This window comes from Eutrigla gurnardus (assembly GCF_963514095.1).
Source record: "Eutrigla gurnardus genome assembly, chromosome: 9".
In the NCBI taxonomy this organism is placed as follows: domain Eukaryota; kingdom Metazoa; phylum Chordata; class Actinopteri; order Perciformes; family Triglidae; genus Eutrigla; species Eutrigla gurnardus.
The window spans coordinates 27,679,373-27,704,328 of NC_139923.1; the positions used below are offsets into that span (position 1 = coordinate 27,679,373).

The window sequence follows — 24,956 nt, forward strand, 5'->3', positions numbered from 1 at the left end:
CATAAGCTGACATCGAATATCTCACACTTTTTCTATGAACACAGAAAAAGCCTATTTCTATCCGATCTTGTTCACAAATTAGTTTAAATTTGTGTCTAATCCATCCTTTTGGCATATCTACATGCCGATTAGACAGCGTTATTAATGCACAGGTGTGCCTCCACTTTGGTCCAGACTGAATAGTCTCAACAACTCTGGGTTAAAACGGCTCTATACCAGTCTGTTAGAAAGTGCTCTGCTGTCACCTACTGGACAGACAGAATATCACTCTCTCTAATTTGACCATGGTCTACCACTGCAGACAAGAGACCAGGTGCAGACCAGGATCCCTGTCAACATGTAATAGCAATGTGTGTTTATACAGTGTATACAGGCAGTGTTTCTCCCATCCACCTTATTTACTCAACATATTTTATTCTTCATGAACGTCTCTGTCCATGGTGCTGAATCCATGCTGATGCTGGGATCTATGCAGCTTTTTTATTTTAATGTCACACATTATGTTACTAATAGAACAAATTGTGCTACAGGAACGGGTTTCTATTATGTAATTTAGATACATTAAAACATTTATATAGTATTAAGTTATCAAGGATAACAAAATTAGTGTATTCAGCATAGGAAGGAGCTCTCAGAGAAGAGTGAGGTGGCTCTTAAAAGAGCCGTTGTGTTGGTTGAACAGCAGACAGGTTAAGCTCGCTCTCCGCGGATGCGTCGGGCCAGCTGGATGTCCTTGGGCATGATGGTGACCCTCTTGGCGTGGATGGCGCACAGGTTGGTGTCCTCGAACAGGCCGACCAGGTAAGCCTCGCTGGACTCCTGCAGAGCCATAACAGCGGAGCTCTGGAAGCGCAGGTCGGTCTTGAAGTCCTGAGCGATCTCTCTGACCAGACGCTGGAAGGGCAGCTTGCGGATCAGCAGCTCGGTGGATTTCTGGTAGCGACGGATCTCCCTGAGAGCGACGGTACCGGGCCTGTAACGGTGAGGCTTCTTCACGCCGCCGGTGGCCGGGGCGCTCTTACGGGCAGCCTTGGTGGCCAGCTGCTTCCTGGGGGCTTTGCCGCCGGTGGATTTACGGGCTGTCTGCTTGGTTCTAGCCATGACTTCTTCTTTCTCTGGTCGGGAGAAATATACGATGAACGGAGAGACTCGCTGCTCTTAAACTGTGGGACCGGCTGTGAAACGGTGACGCTGTTCAGACCTCCGGATCCTGATTGGTGGAGGGCTCCTCGTGGAGCTCAGCGCCGCCTCGAGGAGCGACCCACCGCCCCAATCTCAGCAGCTCATTGGCGGGAAGTCTTTCCAAACTCTCCGCCTAAACTCAGAGTGGAAGCCTCTTTCCTGATTGGTCTGTCACTGTCACGAACAGGCTCGCGCGCTCAGCGGACACATAAAGAGAGATTCGCCGGTAGAGCGACACATTCTTAGAGTCCCGACTCCAGAAAGCAACTAATAATGAGTGGAAGAGGCAAAACCGGCGGAAAGGCCAGGGCGAAGGCCAAGACCCGCTCCTCCCGCGCTGGGCTCCAGTTCCCGGTCGGCCGTGTCCACAGACATCTCCGTAAAGGGAACTATGCTCAGCGTGTTGGTGCCGGAGCCCCCGTCTACCTGGCGGCGGTGCTGGAGTACCTGACCGCTGAGATCCTGGAGTTGGCTGGAAACGCTGCCCGCGACAACAAGAAGACCCGAATCATCCCCCGTCACCTGCAGCTGGCTGTCCGCAACGACGAGGAGCTCAACAAGCTGCTGGGCGGAGTGACCATCGCTCAGGGCGGCGTGCTGCCCAACATCCAGGCTGTTCTGCTGCCCAAGAAGACCGAGAAGGCCGCCAAGTCCAAGTAAACCTGGAGACCTGCTGGAAACCAGAACCCCAAAACGGCTCTTTTAAGAGCCAAACACTTCCTCATAAAGAGCTCATTCCTCTCACTACTAAAACGCATTGATTAGTATGACAATAGTATGACCATGTCTGTGCTGAAAGGCTTGCTGCATGACGTGGTTGACAGTATATTATCGATCCAATAGAAAATAAACAACATGAAGACTTCAACAGGGAAACATGTTTTCTACTACCTTACAGTTTAACCAAATCCCAGAGAGACACTCATCCCCATTAAAACTGTGTTTGGGACATCCGTTTCCTTCAAAATAAATAAAAGAACCCCCCTACACACAACTGTGGACTACAGGTGTATGTTTGAGTTTTGTTATTTAATTTATAAACATTTTCAACATGGATGGATATGTCCTCCACATTTACATAGCAATGTCAAATGTATTGTTTGTTAATCAAAAGCTTTCAAAATGAAAACCATTTTCAAGAACAAAAAAAATAAGAACAGTCAAGAACAGGATGAATCCATTGTCCTCAAGATTATAATCATAACAAATCCAATTCAATATGTTCTTTTCCTTGACATCAAAGATAAATATCAGTCGATAACTATCACTGAAACGTTTTCTGTTTGAGTATTTGTACTGTAAAGTATATTTTTTATTTACTAAATATATATTTTTATGGAATGTATGTTTTGAAAATTATATTTTGAGTGTAATATGTTTATATGAAAATAATTCATAGGACGTAGTGCTTTTATCGATACTCAAAAACACTTTTTCATGAAAAGCTGGACAAATACAAAAATAAAAGAAACAAGTATAATAGAAAGGTTTTAGTCTTTGGAGTTAAATTTAAACATTTGGTTTTATACTGTTGTGCTATTATACCAGTTTCTCAGCTTTCTGACTAAATGGATGTAAAGACTTCCAGGGATATACATTTTTTACATTCACTTGAGATTCATTTTGTGATTGAATGTCTCGTATCACCACTTAAAGCAACTTTACAGCTACAGCAAAGGCCGTTTATATGCTCTGTCACTGGGCAAAGTATACACAATATGATAATTAGAAAATGGCCTTTTGCACAAAACGATATATGTATGGTTACTCCTTTGTAGTTACCTCCTCTAATTTTACATCTATACATAGTAAAGTAATATAATCATCTTAATGGAGTAGTATGGTGTTGGTAAGGTGCAGGAATTAAGCCAATATTAAATATGACAATGTTGAGAATGTCTTATTATTAGTTCTTTGTTGACCAATTAAAACTGATAATATATATATATAGATATAGATATAAAGCTGGGTTTATAAAAACATACACTGTCGATATAAAGTAGCTGTCACATTTTATACTAGTAGATTGAGCTATTTTTACATGTATGGATTTAAAAATACATTCCTCCATTTAAAGTAATAGTACACAGTCTTAATGTTATGTAACGATGTATCATCCCTTTTAATTTTGAATAGTAGTACCTATAGTCTCCGCTCTCAGGACGTTTATCATTTTACTGTTCCTAAGGTCAGAACAGAAATGGGGAAGAAAGCTTTTAGATTTTCTGCTCCGAGTACATGGTACAATTTGCATTCAGAGCTCAAACTCCAAAATCTGGTATCTCTCAATGTATTTAAGTCCTTGATAAATTCCATTACATCCAGGCTTCAGGAGTGTAAATGTTTTATTTGATTGCAAATGTTTGACCAATCTTGTAAATTATCTTACGTATTTTGAAAATTCAATTGCTATTTGTATTCTTATTGTTTGTTTCTTTTTTGTCCATGATTAATGTGATGATGTGTTTATAACTTTACATGCTGCCATTCTTGGCCAGGTCTCTCTGCAAAAGATATCTTGGATCTCAATGGGACAAACCTGGTTAAATAAAGGTTATAATAATAATAATAATAATAATAATAATAAAACAACAATATAAGAACAGGATAAAGCTCTTTAAGGACGGTGTGGTGGCTCTTAAAAGAGCCTTTTTGTCGGAGCGCTGGTCCACCAGACTGAGAACAGCTTACTTCTTCTTGGGTGCTGCTTTCTTCGCTTTGGGCTTGGCAACCCTCTTAGCGGGGGACTTCTTGGCTGCAGCGGCCTTTTTCACCACCTTCTTGGGGCTCTTGGTAGCTTTCTTGGGGCTCTTAGTGGCCTTCTTGGGGCTCTTGGCGGCGGGTTTCTTGGCAGCTACGGGCTTCTTCGCCTTCTTCGGGGATTTCTTAGCGACTGCCGGCTTCTTCGCTGCCGCCGCCTTGGGCTTCTTGGCCGCTGCGGGTTTCTTGGCTGCAGCCTTCTTGGGTTTAGCAACGGCTTTCTTCTCCGGCTTCTCGGCGACCTTCTTGTTCATCTTGAAGGAGCCGGAGGCGCCGGTCCCCTTGGTCTGGACCAGAGTCTCCTTAGCGACCAGAGCCTTGATGGCGGTCTTAACGCGGGAGTTGTTCTTCTCCACATCGTAGCCTCCGGCAGCCAGAGCCTTCTTGACGGCGGCCAGAGACACGCCGCTCCGCTCCTTGGACGCGGCCACAGCTTTGACGATGAGGTCGGCGACGCCGGGACCAGCCGGCCTCGGCTTGGTCACCTTCTTCTTGGCGGCTTTTGCCGGCGCGACGGCTGGAGCTGGAGCTTCTTCTGCCATTTTCTATTAGAGTTGTGTTTCTACGAACGAGAACGAGAGTCTGACCGGAATGTTGGATTCTCCGGAGCTGGGGGCTGGACTTAAACACACCATGAGAACCGTGGAGACTCAACCCGGCCCGTGGCTGCTCTGTGCGGTCTGAAAGTCGGCTCACTTGTGTTTCTCTTCACCGATAAAAGAGTGAAAACTAAACGTGGGAGAAGAGCTGAAGGCTGACAGTGAAGGGAGCCGATAGCAGACTTGTGTCTCTTCATATTAAAGTCATGTAGAGATCTGATGCTCTCTGCTTTTAGTTTGGGGAGCCTCCAAACCTCACCTACTCACCGCCATGAGCAGCACTCTTCACTGACTTTTCCCACTTCTTTCTCTCCTAAAATGATTAAAAATCAACCTGAGCTCCATCAAAACCTGTTTCCCAGCTGGTCCACATGTTTGTTCAGGGACTCGATTTAAAAACATCCATCTAACGTTGATTATTTTGTCATAAAGTGAAGTTATTCTGGGAGCAGCAAACACACTGATGCTGGTCGAGGCTTCTGGTGCAGTTTACTCAGACTTCCTATCAGAGCTGCTCATTTTGACTGTGGACATCTCCTCTCCTGATCAATGCGTTTAATATAAATAGTTAATTATTCTACTGTTATTGACAAAAGAAACACTGACTAATTAACATAATTTGTCTGGAGAAGCTGCAAGTAGCTTTGAATGTAGTATCACTGGTTCATTGAAACACATGGTGCAGAATTCAAGTTTTAATTAATGTAATTATGAAACAGGGATCCACAATGAGATGCATTCGTAGTCCATTTATGAAACACGGGGAAAAAACACATTTGATAAAACAATAACAATTATAGAGAATTAGAGAATTTTCATTAAAGGTCAAACAAATATTTATGTTTTATGCTGAGATTTTAAGTGAGGACTTCTTTCAAAGATCTGATCATCACACAGCTGGTCAGATTATAAATAAATAGACATATTTGACATTTACTAAGATTATTATTGTTCTTACATTAACACTGGGGTTTCAATTCCAAAATGTTGACTTTGTGCATGCTTTTTCTAGCTGGGTCCTTTTTTCTCATCAGAATAGCAAAATAATAAAGAAAATCATTGTGGGAAATGTCCCACATAGTCAGCACATTTTTCATAGCAACATAATTCATGCATCATTGAAATGACCCAGCGATGCATTTAAATGTTCTCAGTGAACAAAATATGTTCCAATGATTTTCTCCTCAATCTTTTCTCTCTGCAGAAGGGACGAGACATTGCACATGGAAACATACAGCTGGAACACCCCCACCCTTAAAACAAACAATTCATATTTTGTCACAACAACAACGAATTACCACCATAACATTAATTTATTGAAATTGAGTGTACTTTAATCTTAGATTATCAATTTTACAGTTACCTGCTTAGGCTGTATGTTTGAGTAAAATACATATATCAATCACATTCTTATACTCAGTAGTTGAGACTATAATCAAACTAAATTTCCCTCAAGTCAGGAAGTGTTGCTCGGAGGACCCAATACGAAAAACACACCTCCGCCAGCTTCAACATGAAGAAAAAAAAGGTGTCAAACTTGGGATCAAAAGTGGAACAGACAAGGTCTTATCCCATACACAAAAAGGGCCAACTAAAATTATGCCAAGACAAAGTAGAGTCAAACATGTTGTGGTGAAAAGACTGGGGGAAACAAGCTGTAGGGAAAACACCACAACCTTGACCTGCCTACCAAGATGGCTGACTAACCTAGCTAGTCTTCAGTGGCTTGCTGAGCTCGAGGCGACTTGAAATGTTGCACTCAATGCATCACGGAAGACCAAAGTTATTGTCGACTGTAACACAATGAAGCATACCCCCACTCAGAATCACGACCAAAAATAATAAACCTTGTCAGGGTGCTCAAAACAGTTCCCCAGCTGGTGAAGCAGTGTCCAAGTCAAACGCACCACAACCCATACACAGCAACAGCCACAAGTTAACTGATGAGATGACCTCTACATTCAAACGTCCTAGCTCGTTTGGGGAAAAGGGACCTAAAAATCAAAGGAGATGGGATTGGTTTATTTATTTATTTTTTATTTTATTTTATTTTTTTTATTTAGAACGCATTACATGGTGCAAGGAGGGAACGAAGCCGAATATTGAGGCTGTCAAATAAGAGGATATAAAGTACAGAGAAAAATCAGGAGACAACATACAGAAGTCATTCAAAATGGATGAAAAAAAAAAAAACGTGGCAAATTAAATTGGTGATGAGATGAACGGGTGAAGGGTACAAATAAATTATTGTTGTGACTGTATCTAGTGCGATGAAAGTGTATGTCTAGTATCCGGGTAGATCTTGGGTACTGTAAATAAACTTGTGAATAAACAAACAAATCTGGTAAGTATTCAGTTTGGAAATAGGTAGAATAGAGAAGTTAATAAAAAGTGGTGCTGATGGAGCATATCTGTTTGAATGGGAAATTAATCTTAAGAACCTCTTTTGAATAATAAATAATTTTGTGAGATGGGTTTGGTATGAAGCAGCCCAGACCATGTTACAGTAGTTTAAATACGGAAACAAAAAACTGTAATAAAGAGTTAGATGAGCAGAGGGATGGATTAGAGGACAAACTTTTCTTAATATACCCATCATCTTTGTGGACCTTTTGCAGACAAGGTCTATATGGTTTGTCCATTTTAGTCTTTCATCTACCGGTACTCCCAGGAATTTTGTTGCTTTTACTTGTGTGACTTCTGCTCCATTGATAAATATTTTTGCCAACTCTTTGGGGTAAGACTTATTTGTGCTGCAAAAGACCAAGAAGTTACATTTCTTCACATTTAACGACAGCTTATTAAGTTGAAACCATTTAGAAATAACAGATAATTCGTCATTCACACTGTCAATCAGATATTTGAAATCATTATGGGTTGCTATAAGGTTAGTATCATCAGCAAATAATATAAGAAAATGTTTGCAAGTCATGGCTAAGTCATTTATATAAATCAGAAATAATAACGGGCCCAGAATAGATCCCTGTGGCACCCCATGTATAATTTTGGACTTGGTAGAAATATAACCATTTAGTGACACATATTGTTTTCTGTTATACAAGTAATTTGAGAACCAGCTCAGGGCAATATCCTTAATCCCATATCTATTTAATTTGTCAATCAAAACACTATGATTGACAGTGTCAAATGCTTTGCTTAAGTCCAGGAAGATCCCAATGGCAAACTTTCTATTATCCATGGCAGATGAAATAATATTGGTTAGCAGGAGTAACGCATGCTCTGTTGTGTTTCTTGCGAAATCCATACTGGTGTTCATATAGAATGTTGTTCTCATTTAAGTGCTTGGATAATCTAGTGAAAACCAGTTTCTCTAATATTTTAGATATACAAGGCAGGATGGAAATAGGTCGATAATTTCCAAAGTCGTCCGTCATAACTGTCTTAAAGATGGGGAATAACCCCAGAGTTGAGTGAGAGAGTGAGAATATGGGTTATAGGCTGGACTAAGTAATCGGCAGTTTCTTTAATCAAGATGCTCTTAATACCATCATGCAGAGTTCCTTAGTTCCATGATGGTATCAAGAACCTCTTGCGTGGTTGGAGGACTAAAGTTACTGAGAGAGGGATATTGCCCCCTAATCAAGTGACAAGGGTTCTCATTAATATGCAACATACTGGAAGCCAGGTCAGAACTAATATTAATGAAGAAATTGTTAAAGCAGTCAGCAATTTCGTTGGGTTTTGAGTAGACCCTCTTTCCCATGATCCTTTGGTATGGGTCTATTTGCATAAATGGTCCCCACACACACGCGCGCGTGCACGCACGCATGCTTTTTACTTTCCATGAACACCAGCAACATATTCTTGGGACAGGAAATAAGCTCTTTAAGTTCAGTGTTTGGCCCTTAAAAGGGCCTTTGGTCTTGTTTAAGTAGCAGGTCGTGTTTATCCACCGAAGCCGTACAGGGTGCGTCCCTGCCTCTTCAGAGCGTAGACCACATCCATGGCGGTGACGGTCTTCCTCTTGGCGTGCTCGGTGTAGGTGACGGCGTCACGGATGACGTTCTCCAGGAAGACCTTCAACACGCCGCGGGTCTCCTCGTAGATCAGACCGGAGATACGCTTCACTCCGCCACGGCGAGCCAGACGGCGGATAGCGGGCTTGGTGATTCCCTGGATATTATCACGGAGGACTTTGCGGTGACGCTTGGCGCCCCCTTTACCGAGTCCCTTACCGCCTTTGCCTCTTCCACTCATTTTCACTGGTCAATGTAGACAATGATTCAGAACGCTGGTCTCCCTTCTTTTTAAATCCTGCCAGAGGACGTGATTGAAACTATGGGTGGGTGGGGGTTGGATTTTTCTTCCTCTGTGGATTTTCATGACTTGTCATAGTCACCAGCGCCCCCTATTGAACACCAGCATTCATCAGGGGCTGTTGATGACAAGAAAGCATAGTGATAGTTTGGTGATCTTACTCAATAAAGTAGTGTTATAAAGGTATGACATCATAGCTCAGTCGAAGAACTCAATCATTGACACACCAAAGAAAGAGGGGGGGTGTTAGTTGGTCATGTTATGCAGAGTCGAACAGGTGAGTCTTGAGTCCTTTTCGGAAGATGGCAGTGACTCTGCTGTCCTGACATTGGTTGGGAGATCATTCCACCACTGAGGACCAGAACAGAGTCCGAATCTGGACTTTGCCGAGCGACATTTGTTTGATTTCAGCGATGGTGGTACCAGCCGGCCAGCTGAAGTAGAGGAGCGAAGTGCTCGCTTCGGGGCGTGTGGTTTGACCAGTGTTTGGAGATAGATGGGTGCCTTTCCATTGATGGCCTTGAAGACCAGTACCATTGTCTTGAATTGTATGTTGGCTAAAAAGAAGGTAGCCAGTGGAGGTCACGGAGAAGGGGGGTCACATAGGAGAATTTGGGTAGATTGAAGACAAGGCGTACTGCAGCGTTCTGGATACGCTGGTTTAGTCGCGGGGGCCGGGAGTCCAGCCAGGAGAGTTACAGGAGTCATTAGACATTACAATGTTAGTTATCTGTAAAGATAAATGCTTAAAACATTTCCAGAGTTTGTGTATGTCTTGGCTTTACGAGACAATGTCACTCATGCAAATGTATACATTAGTTTATTTTGTCTCGCTCTGGTGTAGTGTAGGGAAGTTGGCCATGTATTCATTATGCTGCAGCCATTTAAGAGTTTTTGTGTTTAGGTCAAATTTGAAGTTGTACTGGTAGAGTAGCTTCAGTACTAAATGAACAATACTAAAAGTAATTTGAGCAGCAATCTAGTTGGGCATTTGTAGTGGCTTTTATGACTAGTTAAAGGAAACAGGAAAACATCTTTAGAAGAAGTATGTGGCTCTTAAAAGAGCCTTTTGGGTTGTCGTTTCAACAGCAGTACGTTTACTTGGAGCTGGTGTACTTGGTGACGGCCTTGGTGCCCTCAGACACGGCGTGCTTAGCCAGCTCCCCGGGCAGCAGAAGGCGGACGGCGGTCTGGATCTCCCTGGAAGTGATGGTGGAGCGCTTGTTGTAGTGAGCCAGACGGGAGGCCTCACCGGCGATGCGTTCAAAGATGTCGCTCACAAAGGAGTTCATGATGCCCATGGCCTTGGAGGAGATGCCGGTGTCGGGGTGGACCTGCTTCATCACCTTGTACACGTAGATGGCGTAGCTCTCCTTCCTGGACTTTCTCCTCTTCTTGCCGGTCTTACTGGCGGTCTTGGAGACGGCTTTCTTGGAGCCCTTCTTGGGCGCTTTCACGGTTTGGTCTGGCATGTTTGGATGTTTTCAGTAACGCGATAAGGTCCCGAGCTACAGTCTGCTCTCTTTGTATCCGCTTGATGCAAATGTCACTGTGCTGTTGCTCGCACAGGATTGGTTGGATCCGACAAAGCGCGCCCAGCCTCCAGCGCGTCCCCAACAAAGCGCCCCCCCCCCCGAATAATCGTTAACTTATTACTGGTACAGTGTCACAGGGGTGTAAAAAGTAACATGAACTGGCTAGAACATGGAGATTAGATACAGTTTGACACCTTGTAAACCACTGAGCACTGAACATCAGTTCAACATCACCTAAAACGAATACACATGTGAAAAACTTAATGTTAGAAAATGCATTCTATTTCATTCATTCAATCATTCTATTTATTTATTGTAGCAGATCGATTTAGTAGAATCTATAGGACTGACAATCGATTCATTGATTAATCGAATGAATCGTTACACCAATACTAAATATATAGTAAGGAATCAGGGTTCTTGACCTTTCTTTGCTGTGAAGTCATCAGTGTGAAATAACATTTTACTGATTAATGTTATTGAATAAATAATAGATATACTAATTTGCTTTCTTAAAATATGGTTTTCTATGTGGTATATTTCTAGTATATATAGAGTATTATAGTTATATGTCTAGTGTTGACATAATAGGTACATTTACTTGTTTGGATAACTGACTGCTGTAAGTAAATAACTTGCAAGCATCTAGATTGTTGATGTAAAAAAAACTGTTTCGGAGATGTAAAACTAATTACTACATTGTATGTGAATGTAGTCTGGTCAGGCCACTTGGATTTCAAGTAGCTTAATAATTTGGTTCAATTCTGTATACTATGGAAACTGGCAGCTTACACCTTTTAAAGATGTTAAGATACCATAACCCGAGAAGATGAAATAGATTATAAAATGCTATAATTTATTTCTAAATGTAATGAATAGAAATTGGAGTGTAATTCAATTGAATCTTAAAACAGCTTGAAGTAAGAGTTTCTCAATGAGTCCCAATTAGCACTGGATATAAAAATTAATGAGTTTAACTACTAGGAGTCAGCTATTATAGCATCTCCAAAATAAGGGGCAAGCTTTTCAAAAGACAATAAAGGAAATGAATGGCTCTTTAACATGAACGATGGGAACCGAGTCGAAGTGGTGAGCTGTTCGTTTTTATTTATTTATTTATTTTTAATCGCTGTCAAGCTCACAGTAAATGAATGAAGTGAACGTAGATCATTAAGTCTAGTCCACACATGTTAATTGAATTATAATCAATATTTAAAATACATCTCATAACTCAGATATCCGATGTCTGAATAATTCAGATCCAAATCTTACCCTATCATTCCTTCCAGTGATTATTTCCCAGAATAAATGGGTTCACTAGGCTAGCTTCTTAAAAATAAATCAATATAAATGAGCCAGTCTTTTGAACGGCTCCTTGAAAAGAACGGCTCCTCAAGACCCGGCTCCCTTCAAAGAGCCATAAATCCCATCTCTAATGTATATTCTTTCACTACAGGAAATATATACTTGAAATAGAATGACTATTAAGTTTCATGATAGGAATGAGCTCTTTATGAGAAAGTGTTTGGCTCTTAAAAGAGCCGTTTGGGGGTTCTGGTTTCCAGCAGTCAGCAGGTCTCCAGGTTTACTTGGACTTGGCGGCCTTCTCGGTCTTCTTGGGCAGCAGAACAGCCTGGATGTTGGGCAGCACGCCGCCCTGAGCGATGGTCACTCCGCCCAGCAGCTTGTTGAGCTCCTCGTCGTTGCGGACAGCCAGCTGCAGGTGACGGGGGATGATTCGGGTCTTCTTGTTGTCGCGGGCAGCGTTTCCAGCCAACTCCAGGATCTCAGCGGTCAGGTACTCCAGCACCGCCGCCAGGTAGACGGGGGCTCCGGCACCAACACGCTGAGCATAGTTCCCTTTACGGAGATGTCTGTGGACACGGCCGACCGGGAACTGGAGCCCAGCGCGGGAGGAGCGGGTCTTGGCCTTCGCCCTGGCCTTTCCGCCGGTTTTGCCTCTTCCACTCATTATTAGTTGCTTTCTGGAGTCGGGACTCTAAGAATGTGTCGCTCTACCGGCGAATCTCTCTTTATGTGTCCGCTGAGCGCGCGAGCCTGTTCGTGACAGTGACAGACCAATCAGGAAAGAGGCTTCCACTCTGAGTTTAGGCGGAGAGTTTGGAAAGACTTCCCGCCAATGAGCTGCTGAGATTGGGGCGGTGGGTCGCTCCTCGAGGCGGCGCTGAGCTCCACGAGGAGCCCTCCACCAATCAGGATCCGGAGGTCTGAACAGCGTCACCGTTTCACAGCCGGTCCCACAGTTTAAGAGCAGCGAGTCTCTCCGTTCATCGTATATTTCTCCCGACCAGAGAAAGAAGAAGTCATGGCTAGAACCAAGCAGACAGCCCGTAAATCCACCGGCGGCAAAGCCCCCAGGAAGCAGCTGGCCACCAAGGCTGCCCGTAAGAGCGCCCCGGCCACCGGCGGCGTGAAGAAGCCTCACCGTTACAGGCCCGGTACCGTCGCTCTCAGGGAGATCCGTCGCTACCAGAAATCCACCGAGCTGCTGATCCGCAAGCTGCCCTTCCAGCGTCTGGTCAGAGAGATCGCTCAGGACTTCAAGACCGACCTGCGCTTCCAGAGCTCCGCTGTTATGGCTCTGCAGGAGTCCAGCGAGGCTTACCTGGTCGGCCTGTTCGAGGACACCAACCTGTGCGCCATCCACGCCAAGAGGGTCACCATCATGCCCAAGGACATCCAGCTGGCCCGTCGCATACGCGGAGAGCGAGCTTAACCTGTCTGCTGTTAAACCAACACAACGGCTCTTTTAAGAGCCACCTCACTATTTCTGAGAGCTCCTTCCTATGCTGAATACACATACATACTTTGTCTATCCTTGATAACTTAATACAATATACATGTTTTAATGTATCTAAATTACATAATAGAAACCCATTCCTGTAGCACAATTTGTTCTATTAGTGACATAATGTGTGACATTAACATAAAAAAGCTGCATAGATCCCAGCATCAGCATGGATTCAGCACCATGGACAGAGACGTTCATGAAGAATAAAATATGTTGAGTAAATAAGGTGGATGGGAGAAACACTGCCTGTATACGCTGTATAAACACACCTTGCTATTACACGTTGACTGTCTCAGGGGCATCCCGGTCTGCACCTGGACTCTTGTCTGCAGTGGTAGACCAGGGTCAATTAGAGAAAGTGATATTCTGTCTGTCCAGTAGGTGACAGCAGAGCACTTTCTAACAGACTGGTATAGAGCCGTTTTAACCCAGAGTTGTTGAGACAATTCAGTCTGGACCAAAGTGGAGGCACACCTGTGCATTAATAACGCTGTCTAATCGGCATGTAGATATGCCAAAAGGATGCATTGGACACAAATTTAAACTAATTTGTGAACAAGATCGGATAGAAATAGGCTTTTTCTGTGTTCATAGAAACAGTCTGAGATATTCGATGTCAGCTCATGAAATTTGGAGCAAAATTGTTGTTTATATTTTTGTTCAGTGTAAGAAGCCATATAAGACAACATAACAGATGAATGCCAAAGCTGTTCGTTTGATTTTAACGATACAAAAAGCATCTGTAGCTTTATAGCTACTTATTTTTGTTATGCTGATTACATATTTTCACATCCAACTCATGTAGAGACTTCTAGTTTGGGATGCTGTAGGCACTGTGGTTGGTGTTTGGTTCAGGATTTACAAGTTAATGATAGGTGTAACATCTTATATCTGTTCAGTGATTCCAGTGAATGATTCACAGTTGCTCAAATTGCATAATAATTAGTTTACTCCACCACTACTGGTGGTCAAGAGATAACACAGGTTTACTCAGAGTTGAGGAAGTCAACTTAAAACAGAGCAGATGAACAGGAACAGGCAGACAGGTCAATCTTTTTTCTACAGGGTGTAGATTCCAGGAAACAAGGTGTCGTGTTGCCATGGAGCTGGGACCAGCTCGTGCAACAAAGGGAGGATTAAAATCTAAACCACAGTTCCTCCCCAATTTGTTAGCTCAAAAGTAGATAACACTTTGCTGCAAGAAATTGTGCATCTTTTTCTGGGCCATTGGTTGCAGTTTACATCCTATAGTTGCTTATTTGATGCCTGCGATTTTTCAAACAGAAAAAGTCCTTGAGCTCTTGATTTTACTTAATGATACAACTCTGAATAAATAGTTAACAGTATGTCGTAGTCTGTCTTCTCTTTAGTCTGTCTTTACAAATCTCAAAAAAAACTAATGCGACAAATTAGTATATCTATTATAGGCCTATATTCGATAACATTATGCAATAACATTCATCAGTAAAATGTTATTTCACACTGATTCTCTCCACTGATTCTCCCCAGCCAAATTATTATTATTTTTCTTACCAATATCAAAAAGAAGTACCTTACATCGCTTCATTTAAACTGAAGTGGGTTTTTCACAAGTGCATTCGTTTTAGGTGATGTTGAACTGACGTTCAGTGCTCAGTGGTTAACAAGGTGTGAAGCTGTGTATCTAATCTTCATGTTCTAGCCAGTTCATGTTACTTTTTACACCCCTGTGACACTGTGGATTCTTCTTCCTCCCCTTCCATTTCTTGCCAGATTATTCTGTTATCATTATACTTCTCACAAGTAAAAGTACATGATCAACATCCTCTCTGTCTTGGCACACCATGCATAAACCATTACCCTTTCCTACTATATATAAAGTAGCGTTTAGTCCTGTATGCCCTAATCTAAGTCTGGTATAGACCACTTCTTCCCTTCTGTTTAGACTCAGTGAATTAACCCGTCTCCCTGTCACAATCCTTTGATATTTATGGTAGTGTCTTGCATTAAATTCTGCCTCCCATTCCCTTTTGTACAGTTACTGAATTGATTATAGATGTTGCTTCACCCTTTCCCATTGGAACATTAATTCTTATATATTCGTTTTTCAACATCTTTTTTTGCCATTTTATCTGCCTCTTCAATACCTTTAATGCCTATATGAGCTGTGTAGTATCTTGTTTATCCTTTAAGGAGGGGATGAGAGCTTGGAAGCAAAGGTGTCCAGATTTCTGTTTAGTTACAGAATCACTCCACATTCTACAGGCTTGTCCCCGGCTGAAATGCTGATGTCAAGGAGGCCCAGGTCCGCATTTGACCTGTTACTCCCAGATTTAAAGTCTAAGGTGGAAAACAAACAGTGGAAACAAAAAGTTAATCATGACACACACACCAAGTTCAGAAGTTTTTCACCTAGTCACCATATAGAAGAAGCATGTCAAGTGATTCTGTGTGCTGCAAGTCAAGCAACCTATTTGTTGGTGTCCTGCATCCTCTTTGAGTTTTTTGGAGTCACAATGTTATAAGCTGGAACCCAAAAAAACTGAATACTGATTCCAAGGTTCCTGTAGTAATAAATATTTCATTTCAATAATCAAATCTTCCCTTGAAGAGTGACCTGTACCTAGGTTATATAAAGCTGCCATGGAATCTCTACAGATCACATTTATCAGTGTCTTAACCTCTTTAATCCACCATTTCAATAGAGTATATAGATAAAAAAAAAATGACTTACTCTATACCCCTCTCTTTTATTAAATTCTGGGATATATATCCCAATATATATCCCAATACCATCATGTCCATTTAGCAAACTTTTGATCCATCAGTATATATTTTAAAATATACATAGAATGATGTTTTTAAATATCGCTGGCAATATGCTGCAAAATGTTGCTCATCTGGATACTCTTTTTTTTCTTATCAGTAGTTCACTATTAACCTCTGGTGATGGGAGAAACCATGGGCGAACCGCACTAAGAACCAGTGAAGGACTACATTTAAATGCTTTAATTAGATAAGATAGTCCTTTATTCGTCCCGCAGTGGGGAAATTTACAGCGTTACAGCAGCAAGACAGTAGAAAAATAAGGATAATAAATAATAAACATGCATTGACAAAAAAAGTACAATATAAAAAGATATTAACACTAAGACTTTGTAAAGAAATAAATAAAGTAGAATGTATAATGTACATAATAGACAATTTCCAGAATATATACAGGCTGGACTAGATATTTACATGATAGACAGAGATGGAGAGCATGGGATGTTGTGTTTATATTGCACTTGTGTAAGATAACAGTTTATTGCACATGGGATGAGGAGCCTGGTTGTGTGTGGTCCACTGAGAGCAGTGCTTGTTATACATTCTGTGTTGTTCTGCTATACTATTCATATTCCAGCCAAACCCTTTTGATTCTATTTGATATTCCCACACTGTGGATTCATCTGAACCCGCGTGTTTTATAACTCAGTATCAGTAACTAGATCACGCTCTGGGGGGAGCGCTTTGTCGGGGGCGCGCGGGGGTCTGGGCGCGATTTGTCGGATCCAACCAATCCGGTGCGAGCAACAGCACAGTAACATTTGCATCAAGCGGATACAAACAGAGCAGACTGTGCCTCGTCTCCTCACCCCGCTTCAGGAAAAGTCTCTACAGCCAAACATGCCGACAGAACAAGTCGTCAAAGCGCCCAAGAAGGGCTCCAAGAAAGCCGTCTCCAAGACCGCCACTAAGACCGGCAAGAAGAGGAGAAAGTCCAGGAAGGAGAGCTACGCCATCTACGTGTACAAGGTGATGAAGCAGGTCCACCCCGACACCGGCATCTCCTCCAAGGCCATGGGCATCATGAACTCCTTCGTGAGCGACATCTTTGAACGCATCGCCGGTGAGGCCTCCCGTCTGGCTCACTACAACAAGCGCTCCACCATCACTTCCAGGGAGATCCAGACCGCCGTCCGCCTGCTGCTGCCCGGGGAGCTGGCTAAGCACGCCGTGTCTGAGGGCACCAAGGCCGTCACCAAGTACACCAGCTCCAAGTAAACGTACTGCTGTTGAAACGACAACCCAAAGGCTCTTTTAAGAGCCACACACTTCATCTAAAGACGTTTCCTAATCATTCTATTCCACAGATTAGTATAGGGCAGCACATTAGTGTGCATTAGTTATTTTTGCATGGTGACTGACTGAGCTTAAGTTCTGTGTACATGTGCAGTTAAATTTCCTCTAACTAATAATGGTGTTTGCTGAACTCCATACTATCATTTAAAAAAAAAAAAAAAGTTGGTTCAGGCACTCTACTATTTACTATAACATAGGTCTTCAAAGCAGGGTATGGGAACGATTTAAGTCAAAGACTGCTTTATTGTCGATCCTGCAATATGTGTCAGACAGGAAACTGCGTTTCTGTCTGACCCACAGTGCAATATTACAAATATATTAGTGTTGGGCAAGTGAAGCCTTATGAAGCACTGAGGCTTTTGATGCTGATGTTGATGCCGATGGTGTAGGTGATGTTTGTGAGCCTGAGGATGAAGCTTGTGGGTCTATTTTGAATGCAAAACAGCAATTACTTTACAGTACATATCTTACATATTACTCTTTACATTATGCTACATCATGCAGTACACAGAAATAAAAACAGTACTCACCAGGTGTTAATGTAGCAGCACGTATCAATGAAACACACTCACAAATAAGTTTCTGTTCTGCTTCATGGGCCTTCTGTGGGTTTCCAAATGCAATGGATCTAAAACGTGGGTCCAGCAATGTGGCAAAGGTTAACAATGTTGACGTTTCATAGGTGCCACATCTGGTTTGGATCCCATCTCTTAGCAGAGTGCCTAATGTACCAAACAAACACAAGCATTAATTATAACATTTACCATAATGACATGCATCTGGCATTGATGTTATTGCAACATAGCCTACTCAATTCAAGAGTCGGATTGTGTGTTGAGCCCCTCATTTTGTCGTTGACTTTATGTTGGATCATTCGAGTGGAATAAGCTTTGATGCAGAGACTCTTTCCTCCTCGGACAGCTCCACAGTTGCCAATTTGAATGGTCGAAGAAGATCCAAGCACTCAGAAATGACCTCAAATTCATAGTTGTTCAGAGGTGCTTGGTCTGTAGTCAGACAGGACAGGGAAGCAGCCACGGTCTCTCTTTCGTCATATAAACGTTGTAGCATGTCATATGTACTATTCCATCTTGTTTCAACATCTTGAATGAGTTTAAGGGCAGGCCTGCCCATACGTGTCTGCACCTCTGTTAGCTTCTCCCTGGCCTTGCAACTGGAGTGGAAAAATCCAACAATTTTTTTGGCCTTCAGGCGGATCTCATTCAGTGGAGTTTCTTCCACTGCCTTCTTCACAATCAAGTTCAGAGTGTGGGCAAAACATGGCAAATGATAGAAGTTTTGGAGGTTCACACTCAGGACCATGTTTGCTGCATTGTCAGTCACCATGCAGTGTACCTTGGAGGCAGGCGCGGCGCTACTATTGGGCCTGGTGGGCCTGGGCCCACCCATTTTAGGCCTGGGCCCGCCCATTTTGACTCATGCCTACTGATTAGTGAGTGATTTTCTTTCTAGCTGTTCATCCAATAAGCAGCCTGAGGAAAGCTTTGAGTGAAAGCTTCTCAGCCAATCAGCGGCTTCTACCCCGTGTGGACTACTAAGCCCGCCCACAGGCTGCATCGTCACCAGCAAGTGATCCAAAAATATGAATGACTTTGGCGCGCAAGCTTTGAGATGAGAAATCAGACAGAACAGACAGACCATGATCCATGAGATAGACACAGACGGTAGCTATTAAATAGACCCTCCAAAGATATAATTCCGTTTCAGTCTTGTTGTATGAACGTTCAAAAGAGATAAATGAAGTCAGGCTTACTGCCAAGGTCTTTGTCCGCTTCAGCACTGAGCTGAGGACAGCGACACAAGAGCCACACAGGTAAGCTACTGAGTCGCTGTCCTCAGTGCTGAAACAGCACTTTTTTTGGCTTATTTTAATTGGCCCATCCACTTTTCTTGTGGCCCACCCACAATCAAAATCCTGGCGCCGCTAGTGCTTGGAGGTTAAACCCCACTCTTCCAGGAGCTCATGATTGGCCTGCATAATGTGCTGTGCCGTGTGTGTGTGTCATGAAACCGGGCAACACCCAGTACATACGTAGCCATCTCATCTTGGGGTGTTATGTAATGGCAGGTTATTCCAATATAGCTCTCGGTGTTGATGGAAGTCCACATATCAGCAGTGAGCCTCACAGCCTTCTGCACCTCAGCCTTGACCTTCTCCTTCGTGCTGGTGTACTTTTCAGTGACCATGTCAGTCAGCGCCTTCCGAGATGGGAGTACATAGTTGGGCTCAAGCTTTTGCACAAAAGCCCTGAAGCCTTGGTCCTCCACAATGGTGAATGGCTGGAGATCCTTTACGACCATATCCACCAAAGCCCCATCCAAATCCACACTTCAGACTATTAGACTGATCTCAAAATGCGATCAGCATTGCAATTTTGGATGTATACAGTAACATTGTCACAGTGAATAAGTAGGAGAATGACCAGGTTTCCATAGTCTCAGGAAATCCCACTACAATTTAAAAATGGAAAACAAATATTAAAGCATACCTCTACTCAATGGTCTAGCATCAGTGGCAGCAGCAGCAGGCCTGGGGAGATCATTGTGAACCTCTGGGGTTAGAACTCCAGGATGAGTGCATCTCAGGTGGCGCATCATTGAGGATATATATCTAACAATATAGACAGCTGGGATCGGCTCCAGCCCCCCCGTGACCCTAAATACAGGATAAGCGGTAGAAAATGGATGGATGGATGGATCGAACAATATATACTCACTAAGTCACTCTCACAAAATCTCTAATTCTCTCTCTCAAACTATCTCTCAAACTATCTGTCAAACTATGTCTCAAACTCCTAACACGAAAACCCTCAAAGAACTTGTGTTTCTTCATGGTTTTTAAGCATTTTGAGCTTGTTAATTGAACCAATTTACTAATTGTACTGCAAACCATGGCACCTGTCAAAACTCAGCGATAGCTGTTTTGAAACATAGAGGCGTTCCATCAATCACTGAACTACCGTCACGTGACCGCAGCAGCGTACATGACTCGGTAAATAATTGATCTTCGAAGCTGGAGGTTGGTATTTGGTGTATCAGAGCAATGTTGAAATACTTTTTTTTTTTCAATGTTTTAGACATTTTGGCGATGGTCGACACGAGCATGTATTCTGAATGTTACAAGGTTTATGTTGAGCTAATGCTAGCAAGCCTTGTAGCTTCCTCGCCAGCTTGCTACCAGTCATGCTAGGCTAATGCTCCTGTACTGCTGACGCACTAACTTTTTCAAACATAATATTCCCACTATATGATCACATGTTATGGTATGAATGTTGCGTTGATGGCAAAGAATGAAACTTATAAGCCGGAGACCCGAACGCTTGCATTGTGTGCTGCTGCTTTTTATACCATATTAAAGAGTAAACCAGAGTGAGAACCTGTGTAGCGCTGACGTTCTCCTTAAGGCTGAGTTATGCTTCCGCGTCGACACAACGCAAGGGGGCTTGCGGACCCCTTACGTCCTTACGTGTGCCTCCCAAAAATCCTAGACGCGCGTCGAGGCGACACAACACCAACGCAGCGTCATTGGCTGTGATTGGTCCGCTAACTACATCCGCTGGAGACCGCTATCCGGTTTCCACTCATAAACACCGCCATTTAAACTTTTAATAGGCTATTTTTATTGTTTGCACCTCGTTTTATTGTTTGCACCTTCTCGCTTTTGCACAAAGAAATAAAACACCAAGTTCTGAAAAATTGTGGACGTTTAAAGCCGGAAAGTAAACAAATACGCTACAACGAGGCTTACGATGATATACGCCAAGAGTCTCGGTCGGTCGGTCAGTCTTTACAAAAACCATAGCGCCCTCTACCGGTGTGGCTTTGAATTACATTTCGACACGTAAACCCAACGCAGAACCATCACGGTCTCCCAGCAACTGCGTGGCCGTTGCGTTGCCGTTGCGTTATCACTAGCGGAAGCATAATCAGGGCTTTACACCACACACGGACACAGTCTGTAACACTATGATGACAACATATATAATTATAATGCGACAAACAATTAAGTAACCTATCCATCTAATATAAATCAGTTCAGAGTTGCTTCTTGGGCAATAAATATACTCCCCGTCGGGGAATCGAACCCCGGTCTTCCGCGTGACAGGCGGAGATACTGTCCACTATACTAACGAGGAAGTGCGACACACGTGGTCACTATTATCCTTTTAAACGCATGCATTACGCTGTTTCTTATTACTGCATCTGTGTTGTTTGGTGTTACGTAGTTTAAGAGTGGATTTACGTCCGATGACCCCAACTATCATGTTTGGCAGCATATTGTGTTCCAAAATTACAAATGATCATGTTCGTCTAAGTGCTGTGCCGTCGTCCACCGGCACCGACGGGGGCAGAATCCTGGGGGTTTGGAGTGGTGGGAGGTCCTCCATCTCTCCGAGAACGTCATTGGTGGCGACAGTATGCGGTAATACACTGTTTTCCACCACGTCCTCAGACAGGAGTTATAAAGCGAGGAGCCTGGCTGTGAAAGGTATTCAGTTGATTTACTTTGACTAGTGAAAATGAGTGGAAGAGGCAAAGGCGGTAAGGGACTCGGTAAAGGAGGCGCCAAGCGTCACCGTAAAGTCCTCCGTGATAACATCCAGGGAATCACCAAGCCCGCTATCCGCCGTCTGGCTCGCCGTGGCGGAGTGAAGCGTATCTCCGGTCTGATCTACGAGGAGACCCGCGGCGTGTTGAAGGTCTTCCTGGAGAACGTCATCCGTGACGCCGTCACCTACACCGAGCACGCCAAGAGGAAGACCGTCACCGCCATGGATGTGGTCTACGCTCTGAAGAGGCAGGGACGCACCCTGTACGGCTTCGGTGGATAAACACGACCCGCTACTTAAACACGACCAAAGGCCCTTTTAAGGGCCAAACACTCCACTTAAAGAGCTCATTTCCGTATTTTTTCCTGATCTATGAAGCAATGTACAGAATAACTTGATATTCTGGTGTATTTGTGGCTTTATTTTAAACATGTTGTACTATATATGCATATACATGAGATGGTAAAACGCGTTGTATTATGAAACTATGTTCAGGCTGCAGAATTATAATCATCATAACCTAGTCATCTCTTATTTGATCATATTTCCATATACTAATTCATGTTTTCAGAGACTAAATTATAGTTAAAACCAGTATTTTAATTTACCATTATAAGATAAGATTTTATTTGTCCCGCAGTGGAGAAATTTAAAATGTTACCACAGCAAGACAGTAAAGATAAGGATAATCAATAATAAACATGCATTAAAATGAAAAGAACATTATAAAAACGATATTAACACTAAGACTATGTAAAGAAAGTTAAATAGAGTAGAATGTATAGTGAACATAATAGACAATTTCCAGAATATATACAGAATTCCACACAGCAGCAATAAAAACTGATTTAATCTAGCTACAAATGTCTTTTGGTTCTTAATACCTGACAAATTATATATAGCTTTAACATTATGAAGCTGACGGATCAGGTTTTATTTTGTCTGGTTCATTGAAGATTATTAGACTATTCTGGGTCAGAATCTTCCGTCCACTGATTCTGAGCAAAAATACTCAGGAGAAAAAAATGCAACACATTTTTGTCACAAAGAACATTTCGATGATGCGTTAATGAAGTTGCTGTGAAAATATAAGATGAATATGTGGGATATTCCACACAGTGAAGAGTGTAGACTCAACAGGTTTTCATTTCAAAGTGTCCATTGAAAAGTACATAATGTGGAATCGAATCCTTTGTGTTTCTATAACAACAAAAAGCCTGATTTATTCAGTTAAAACAAACATTTTTGTGATGCTCAGATTTTTGAAGGAAGTCTGCATAATAGGCAAGGCAAGAAAACTATTATATATTTCATACACAAGGCAGACTCGGAGTGCTTCACATCATAACATGTCATACAATAAAGTGAAAACATTGAGGTAAAAAAGAAAATTAAGGCAAAATTAAAATGCATTACAGAAAGACAAGGAGAATAAAAACATATTTGCAGTAACAAAAAACAGTGCAAACGTTAAAAGATTTATCAGAAGGCTATGGTGAACATAAAAGTTTTCAGTGATTTATAATCATACATAATAATACACAAAATACATAAATAATATATAAAATACCTGCTGTTTGACCTTAAAAAAATTGCTTTTGTTTTATTACACTTTTTTTCGATTGCTAAAACACAAAAAGCAAAAATTAGGCACAATTTTCACAACCTTTACTTCTGTCCCAAATCGCTTGACTCAATTTTTTACTACCTTAGATATCCTTATCATATTAGAACTCTGACTTTCCCTCTTTACACTCTGATGTCAATTTCAAAACACAACACACAATTTTTCAGTTTTGCACACACTTCTCACATAAAATCTCAAAGCATCAATCCACAACACACAAATATTCAAATCTCTAAACTTTCGGGTCTGGCGAGCAATTTGGAGGGGGAGAGGAAGAGGGGGAAGAGGAGGAGGAAGAGGAGGAGGGGGAAGAGGAGGAGGAAGAGGAGGAGGAGGACAACAAGGAGAAGCAAGAGAAAGAAGGACAATCCGAATCTCCAATGAGATGTGTGCTACTGTATTAGACCATGTGCTCAACCCAGAGCCAAACCTCAGCCGCATGAGTGGTTTCAGGACCACCCACGGTTTTCTGTTCTATACCTTCCACCTTATTCCCCGTTCCTCAATCCCATTGAGGAGTTCTTCTCAGCCTGGAGGTGGAAGGTGTATGAAAGGAACCCACAGAGCCAGGTCCCACTGCTTCAAGCCATGGAGGAGGCTTGTGGAGATGTGGGCTTTGAGGCCTGTCAGGGCTTCATGCGGCACTCTAGGCGGTTCTTCCAGCGCTGTTTGGACCAGGAGGACATCGCCTGCGATGATGATGAGGCCCTTTGGCCACACAGAAACCAGAGGCATGATGCCCCATGATGCTTATGCTTGAATGGGGGGGTGGGGGGAAACGTTTAAAAATCAAATGTTTTGTCTGAAAATTTGTGTGATGTTTTATGTTTGTCTATGAGAGAAGTGGGCATTGTCATTGATTCAGTGTGTTCCATTTCTTTAATTGTATTTTCAATTTTGCTCTACAGTGTTCTGTACATGCTTGGTAGTGTTCAGCCAAAAGCTTAGTTGTGTTTATTCAATGAATGGTATGTGTGTGTCATGTGAAAATATGGCTGTGTTTACCAAATGAAAACACAAGTTCCATTTTGTGAACATGTTACAGTTTTTCTCGATTGTTTACACACATTTTCTGAACGCATGCCTCATACTCTCAGAACTCTACACACAAATCAAAAAACACACACACAATGGGCAAAACCCCTCAATTCTCCTGCAAAATGAAACTTTACTTTCAAAACAATGTTATTTCTTCTCAAAATGGTATTTTGTTTTCAAATGACACACAAACCATCATATGAATAGACATTTATAAGAACCAGTTGAACACTGATGTGCTCAATGTAAAACACGATGAACACTTCTTCTCCATTTATCATAATGACTTAGGCCTTTTTTTGTTCAGTGTTACACTCACTACAGACAGTACATACATAAATGTGTTGTAAAATATTTTAGAATATTGTTTTTATATATTTTATTTTTCCCACAAGAATACTGTAATGTACACAGTGTTCATCCCAACCAACACAAAGTTGCATATACAGTGGT

At 42.4% G+C, this 24,956-nt stretch overlaps 5 protein-coding genes and 4 pseudogenes across 9 annotated transcripts; 4 read left to right on the plus strand and 5 right to left on the minus strand.

Moving 5' to 3' along the window:
- Positions 1–690: 690 nt before the first annotated feature.
- On the minus strand, positions 691–1,163 carry LOC311019186 (histone H3.2; the record flags this gene model as incomplete). The annotated part of the gene is made up of 1 exon (XM_084018446.1): positions 691–1,163. Exon 1 carries the CDS (start codon positions 1,099–1,101, stop codon positions 691–693), a length of 411 nt encoding a protein of 136 aa, XP_083874572.1. The 5' UTR covers positions 1,102–1,163.
- Positions 1,164–1,446: 283 nt separating this feature from the next.
- On the plus strand, positions 1,447–1,880 carry LOC311019188 (histone H2A pseudogene; annotated as a pseudogene). The gene has a single exon. The product of its transcript is annotated as a histone H2A pseudogene (transcript).
- A 1,903-nt stretch (positions 1,881–3,783) lies between these two features.
- LOC311019182 (histone H1 pseudogene) lies at positions 3,784–4,495 on the minus strand (annotated as a pseudogene). The gene has a single exon. The product of its transcript is annotated as a histone H1 pseudogene (transcript).
- Positions 4,496–8,446: 3,951 nt separating this feature from the next.
- LOC311019201 (histone H4) lies at positions 8,447–8,759 on the minus strand (the record flags this gene model as incomplete). The annotated part of the gene is made up of 1 exon (XM_084018454.1): positions 8,447–8,759. The coding sequence occupies one exon, from the start codon at positions 8,757–8,759 to the stop codon at positions 8,448–8,450; it is 312 nt and encodes a 103-aa protein (XP_083874580.1). The 3' UTR covers position 8,447.
- A 1,157-nt stretch (positions 8,760–9,916) lies between these two features.
- Positions 9,917–10,292, minus strand: LOC311019139 (histone H2B; the record flags this gene model as incomplete). Its single annotated transcript, XM_084018376.1, has 1 exon — positions 9,917–10,292. The coding sequence occupies exon 1, from the start codon at positions 10,289–10,291 to the stop codon at positions 9,917–9,919; it is 375 nt and encodes a 124-aa protein (XP_083874502.1). The 5' UTR covers position 10,292.
- A 1,618-nt stretch (positions 10,293–11,910) lies between these two features.
- Positions 11,911–12,335, minus strand: LOC311019189 (histone H2A pseudogene; annotated as a pseudogene). Its single transcript has one exon. The product of its transcript is annotated as a histone H2A pseudogene (transcript).
- A 283-nt stretch (positions 12,336–12,618) lies between these two features.
- Positions 12,619–13,091, plus strand: LOC311019187 (histone H3.2; the record flags this gene model as incomplete). The annotated part of the gene is made up of 1 exon (XM_084018447.1): positions 12,619–13,091. The coding sequence occupies exon 1, from the start codon at positions 12,681–12,683 to the stop codon at positions 13,089–13,091; it is 411 nt and encodes a 136-aa protein (XP_083874573.1). The 5' UTR covers positions 12,619–12,680.
- A 3,720-nt stretch (positions 13,092–16,811) lies between these two features.
- On the plus strand, positions 16,812–17,189 carry LOC311018571 (histone H2B 1.2 pseudogene; annotated as a pseudogene). Its single transcript has one exon. The product of its transcript is annotated as a histone H2B 1.2 pseudogene (transcript).
- A 4,610-nt stretch (positions 17,190–21,799) lies between these two features.
- LOC311017979 (histone H4) lies at positions 21,800–22,139 on the plus strand. Its single transcript, XM_084016691.1, has one exon. It carries the CDS (start codon positions 21,809–21,811, stop codon positions 22,118–22,120), a length of 312 nt encoding a protein of 103 aa, XP_083872817.1. The 5' UTR covers positions 21,800–21,808; the 3' UTR covers positions 22,121–22,139.
- The last annotated feature ends 2,817 nt before the right edge of the window (positions 22,140–24,956 follow it).

Bases quoted from the DNA above. Each gene is read 5' to 3' on its own strand.
- LOC311017979 (XM_084016691.1), top strand. From the start codon at position 21,809: ATGAGTGGAAGAGGCAAAGGCGGTAAGGGACTCGGTAAAGGAGGCGCC.